Source organism: Anguilla anguilla, chromosome 4 (genome assembly GCF_013347855.1).
Source record: "Anguilla anguilla isolate fAngAng1 chromosome 4, fAngAng1.pri, whole genome shotgun sequence".
NCBI lineage: Eukaryota > Metazoa > Chordata > Actinopteri > Anguilliformes > Anguillidae > Anguilla > Anguilla anguilla.
Genome location: NC_049204.1, coordinates 49,203,298 through 49,209,881, shown reverse-complemented (window position 1 = coordinate 49,209,881; position 6,584 = coordinate 49,203,298). Strand labels below are relative to the sequence as shown.

Genomic DNA, 6,584 nt, shown 5'->3' with positions numbered 1-6,584 from the left:
GGTACATTTCATATTTGCAAAAGTGATTGTTGCTGGACTTGCTTCTTGTTTTCAACTCAAAACATACATCATGTAAAAACCCATTATAACCAAAAGGGTATTTACATGAAACTATGTGTGATACATACTGTACATCCCTAACCCTGTACATGGCAAGTTCTGAACTGTTTCATAAAAAAATAAAATTTAACAAATTAATAGATTAATATTTCTCCTATCAAGCTGTCACCCCATTTAATGTGTATTTGACAATAATTTTGAAATTGGCAACAACAATACTGTAATTCATTAAAGATAATATAACAAGACTTGCACGAATACACATGCTATGTGTAAATTCCCAATATAGATCCTGATTTTGTAACTTTTGTATTAATTTCCTACATTCAAAGGCTTATTTGTTTAGGTAATGTCTTGCAAATTAATTTTACCATACATAAGAGATGGATTTAATTGCCAGGCTTAAAAAGCAATGCTAAAAGGCTGGATGGAGGATGGATTCATTCAATGCAAATACGCTCTTATAGAGAGGGCACCCCAATGAAAACCCCTTTCATGTGCCAAGTGTACTTTCCTTGTTATCTGCTGACTTCCAGTGGCACCGAACGGTAGTGTTTTGCAATCCATTGGCTTGCTTACATCCAGCGGTACAAAGATGTCGACTTGACATGAAACTCCGTTGCTGTAGGTGGCAGTAAAGTGCCGTCTTGCAGTTAATTCTTGGCGATTAAAAAAAAAAAAAAAAAAAACTACAAAAAAATGACTAACATATTCCTGGTGCTCATGGGAGCTACAGTCCAGATCAGGACCGTAACGAGTATTTCAGTACGGTCTATGGTACAAGGTTAGGACTGCAGCCCCCATCAGCGTAAGATTCGTACCGAGTCCGTTTCTGAAGACGAATGAAGACAAGAACGTAGATATTTGATACTCAACAACTTCTTTGACCTGGAAAAGAAACACTACCTTTGACCTGGCTGGTAGACGTGGAAAGGCATCAATGTGCAGATACATTTCATGTACTAACTAGATCCCTGGTTAGCCAACTAGCTATTTGGTTCATTTTAGAAGGGTTTCTGCATCTAAATTAGAAATGGCATGCATATAGTTTGGTAGCTGTTTGAACAACAGGTTTGAAAATGCAGAGATATTTTGTGTTTACCTTCCTAGCTGGCTAGCTAACGTTACTTTTCTACGAAGTGGAACTAGCTGCATAGCTAGGTAGCTAGCTTATGATATAATTTCATGGGTGACAAGAATTGCCAGTGAGCAACCTCAGTGTAGGCGTGCTTGTTCGACATTTTAATAGTTCGGTGTTTGTTTTACCAGTTAGCAGGGTAGCTACTCGGCAGCTGTCGATATCGTTTGCTATTTCACTAGAGAGACAGCCCTAGCTAGCTAGCTGGATTGCTCGCTGGTGGGTCATTGACGCGTAGTGTTTTGAAATAGCTAGCAGGCTAGGGTAACTAACTTATACCATATCACAAATAGTTAGCCATATTTCGCAAGTTAATTTATTTCGTTTAACACGACTGCCAAGGGTCAGATTTTGATGCGATGGCTCCAATGGGCATCCGACTGTCTCCGCTTGGGGTCGTGGTGTTTTGTTTGCTTGGACTAGGCGTAATATATCACCTTTATTCCGGGGTTATATCCAACAGATTAGCTGCTTTCAAACAGGGAAAAACTGTCGACCTTCGTGAGCTGCTCGCTCTGTCTGTTGAGGCGGCTGCTCAGGGAGGTAGAGAGGTAAAACGGATCAGAGAAGATAACACGTTGGAGGAGAAGTCTAAAGGGAAAACTAAGGAAGGTGCAAGTGAGAAGCTGACTCTTGGGGACTTGTACTCACACAGAAAGATGTTTCATCTAATGACAAACACGTTTCCCTTTTTACAGGTGAGGTGAAATAAATATACACCGTATCAACACCTAAGTCTCCCATCTAATAACTTAGCTTCTCAGTTTAGTTCTAGAGAAGTTACTGAATGTCGCAAGATAGCTAGTATTGTTGCGCATATTTGTTACATTAATTTTGAATGGACTTCTTGGGTGTAATCAATATCGCCAATGATTCATATTAAAAGTATAGTTTACCACATTATCACTGTATGCTTACATTTTTCCGGATATCACAGAAGAAAAGTTGTGTAAACAATGTTTGAATAAAGTGATCAAACGTGTTGTACTTGCACAATTTTGTATTCATCCCAAAAATAGATCTTATGCACCGGCCCAGAACTGCAGGGGTGCAGTCTAATGCTTCAGATGTATTACTGATAGTTAGCCTACTAATTGAAATGTTCCGTATGTATGCCAGTGGTCCCAAATGCAAAGTGCTAAGCATATTATCTAAACTGTACATGGACGATTATTTATTTTTCTAGGTTGCTTGTTAAAATGTTCAGTGGACTTCAGTGATATCTGTTTTCGATTTCGATTGTGTGTTAGTCCACCAGATCTCATGGCGTTCAGTGTTTTCTACAGATTTATGGTGTTACTGTATAGTGAAGTCCAGCGCTCTTGGGGCACGGCTCCATTTTTCTCTTGAAAGCTGAAGGTCAGCAGTTAGCAGTCATCTCAGTCCAATACTACACATTGCAGGTAAATTCAGAGGAGCACGATGACACGGGAGATGCGGAGACTTCTGTGTGGAACCATGTGATTCCCAGCGACATACGGCAGGAGGTGACCGCCAGCAGGGAGGTGCCAGCGGAGAGTGTCACTGTGTGGATTGACCCTCTGGATGCCACACAGGAGTACACAGGCGAGTCTGTCAGCCAGACACTGCTCTGTAGCTTCACCCCATTAATAGCCAGAAATGTTTAACAAAGATAAACGCTTAGCCGCTGTGCTCTTCTACACTCTGATAAAAGAGAAACATTGTCACGCCAGTACATGTAGTCTACATTTGTGTAAACAGTAGCCTTTGTCCTAATGTACTCCAGTTTAATGATATATTATCTTTTGCAGAGAACCTTCGTCAGTATGTTACAACAATGGTTTGTGTGGCTGTAAATGGCGAGCCTGTTATAGGGGTAATCCATAAACCCTTTACAGGATATACAGGTATGTCCTTTGTGTCCAGCTGTACATATAGGGTATAGTACATTTCACTGTTGAAGTTGTGTTGGGCAATGGCAGAATTTAATGGCTATATCCTGTAGCCAACAGGCTTTAAGTCCTGAAATATATATAAAAAAAAAGATGCCCAACTCCCTCTCAGCCATCTTTTGTGTTGTATTCAGCTTGGGCGATGGTTGGTGCTGGTGCTAATGTGGGGACCCGCGATTCGTACAACGAGAAGTCCCCGCAGGTCATTGTGTCGCGCTCCCACGCTGGTAAAGTGAAGGAGTTTGTGGGAACGGCGCTAGGCAACGATACCGTGGTCATTCCAGCAGGAGGAGCAGGTATTTCTCCTGTTTGACTTTCATGTTCTTGAATGATGCCTGACAGTTTTGATTGGTTTCCTGAAAGCCAAACGTGTAGAAAGCAACTCTGGCTGTTGTCTTCCCTTCCCTTACCACCCACTCAGCTGCTCTAGTGCAACTCGCCCAGTATGATTTAAACCATAGATAAATATTATCTTTCGCTATCACTTTTAGAACTTCTGGTGTCCAACCTATATTTTAATTACTTTAATGCAAACATATTATGCTGGTTGTTTGCTGTTTGTAGGTTACAAGGTTCTTGCTCTGTTGGATCCATCGGATGAAAAGTACGATAAAGCAGACATCTACATTCACGTCACGTTTATCAAGAAATGGGATATCTGTGCTGGAAATGCCATTTTAAAAGCACTGGGTGGTCACATGACAACATTAAGAGGAGAAGAAATTGACTATCGAGGCTCTCCGGCCAATACCGGTGGACTGCTGGCCAGCATAAATATGGATCACAAAGCGTTGGTCGAAAAGCTGTCAAGCACAGACAAAGAGAAAGGCAGATAGACTAATAATACAAAATTATGTTCAACTTGCAACATTGTCTGAAATATTATGAATACTATCCTAGTTCGGAAATAATATATACTTTGTTTCTATTTTGCAAGGAATTAAACCAATGTATGAACCAGGGGATGATGCACAAGCACAACCATATTGATCACATGGGCATGGTTGAAAGTACTGATAATAACTCAGTTATTATAAGGACTGGTACCTGTACAACCCCCTGGTTTCATATTACACAACCTTGAGCAAATGCAGCCTTTTGCCAGTTACTGTAAGGTCCATTTAGAAATGGTGTCCTAGTATGTTCACAAAGAGTACTGTATATACACACATGGTGACCTCACTCATTGAGTTCAGCCTTTCACATTTTTATATTGTATAGTCAGTGTGATATTATGACAACCATTTGGTTGTGAAGGTATTACATGATGCATAAAATTTAAAGTTTCTCCCTTTTTTAGAGAACCATACATGTTGTTAAATTGACTTAATTAGCATTCCCTTCTCATAATAATTTCCCTCATATTTATTTTTTATTTTCTTTTGTTTTTAAACAGTTTTTTTTTTGGACCCACAAAAAAAAATATATATATAGTTTGTACACACAACGGGATGCACTGATCTTTTTGGTGATGTCACCATTCATGTATGCAGATGCTCAATGGTTCTGCTTTGCCTGATGGCCAGAGAGGGTTCAAATGCTGTTTGATAGTGGCTCTGGAAAATAAAATACTTAAACTTGGGAGTTACACTGGTGTGCTGATATCATTCGTTTTTACTATATGAAAATGACGTCCTTAAATTTCAGTTAAGTTCACTAAACACACACACGTATGATTGGCAAATGAGAATAATTTATGTTGGCAAGTAAGTTTTTCCTATTTTTTTATTGTCAGTTTTTTTTCCAACACTGGCATGTATGAGCCTGGCAGGGGAAAAAATGTTACCTGACCATAATTTGTTCATAGACAAGTAGTACTGCTGGTTTATAATAATGGGTTGAAGTAGAAATATTTCTATTGAGGGGGTAGTTTTTTGTTGTTGCTTGTATCATATAAATTAAGCATTGGCTTTGTAAGTCTGATTATTAAGAATTTACTGCAGGTAACAGGTACTGCAGTACAGGTACAATACAATAAACATACAAACAACTGCTACAATGGATTTTTAATGGTACAACTTTGAAAGGTGAATTATGAAATGTTCAGAGGAAAGTGCATTTTAAACAATGGCTGTATTTTTGTTTGATATGACTGAGTGTTTGATGACACGCCATCCAGTTGGCCAACTGTTTGTGAATTATATTCCAGCAGAAGTATTGTATGCTGTTGTCAGTAATGGGTGCAGTTTTATAAATCATATAAATTAAATTAGGTAATCTGTAAATTTATCAAGGTTTAATGATAATCATTGTAACAGTGCAATAGTGCACATTCACTGTGATAACTAGGTAGTTACAAAGCCTTTCCTAAAGGGCATTTTTGATATGAATGTGTGAAGTGTGGTGTGCTTATGTTCTAATGGTTTGTATGTAAGCATTGGTCCTATTGTGCCTACCTTTTTCTGTTTTAAACTTAGAGGTATGCATGACAAGCCAACGAATAATTATGTGCACTATACTGTGACTGTGAATTATCAGAATGCTTCCCTTCTGCAATTGCTTGCATATGGCATGCTTCATTAAACTTGGTTTCTTAGTTTATTTTTTGTAGTGTTTTAAAAATGTTTCCTACTGTCAAAACGGGGAAATTGTTTCATTGGTTTTTGAAATGCACAGTTCTTGGAATGAGTGTAATGTTGAGGGAATTTTTTGTGATGGAGATGGAATGTGAAAAATACATTCTGATGAAGATATGCAAGTGTGTTTTTAGTTGGGGATAATTTGAACTGTAAAATAAAGATTTATTGTAATATTATTAGTGGAATAAAGAATTCCTTTTATTTAAATTTTCAATTTCAATAAAAAACGGTTATTTCTCTTCTAGGAAGTGGCTTTTTTCTTTCTTTTCATAAATATATAGCTACATTACCATTCAAAAGTTTGGAATCAACGAGAAATATTTGTTTTTGAAAGAATCTGATACTGTTATTCACCAAGGTAGCATTAAATTGATTTAAGAAAATACAGTCAATACATTGATTAATGTTACTAATGACTATTATTGTTTGAAATAACTGTTTTGTTTTAAATTCAGGCATTCAGTACGATTACAAAGCCCCATTTTTGCCAGCCATAACTCTAGTGTACTGGCTGCACACTTTTACCCCATCCTTAAGTTTTCATACTAATGTGCTAATTCAGTACTAGAGAAAGCGCACTCATTATATTAAGCACAACTGAAAACAAGTGTGCTGTTTAATTAAGCAAACATATTTCTTTCAGAGCTACAATATCTAGCACACAGGCATTTCTAAAATTCAATTTTAGTTCAAAAGATGGCCAAAAAGAAAAAGCTTTCTCAAGATTCTTGCCAGTAAAATGTCGTTTTCGGAGATAAAGGCTATTCCACCTCTCAACAATATTTGACTGATGAGTTTCCAGAGAAAGTGGTTTCTTTTTGGCCATTTTTTTAAACTAAAATTGAACTTTAGAAATGCCAGTGTGCTAGATATTGTAGCAACTGAAAGAAAGAG

The 6,584-nt window shown here is 37.7% G+C and overlaps 1 protein-coding gene across 1 annotated transcript; it reads left to right on the top strand.

Moving 5' to 3' along the window:
* The first annotated feature begins 801 nt into the window (after positions 1 to 801).
* Positions 802 to 5,934, top strand: LOC118226230 (inositol monophosphatase 3-like). The gene is made up of 5 exons (XM_035415689.1): positions 802 to 1,896; positions 2,602 to 2,764; positions 2,971 to 3,066; positions 3,246 to 3,407; positions 3,676 to 5,934. Exons 1-5 carry the CDS (start codon positions 1,558 to 1,560, stop codon positions 3,945 to 3,947), a joined length of 1,032 nt encoding a protein of 343 aa, XP_035271580.1. The 5' UTR covers positions 802 to 1,557; the 3' UTR covers positions 3,948 to 5,934.
* The last annotated feature ends 650 nt before the right edge of the window (positions 5,935 to 6,584 follow it).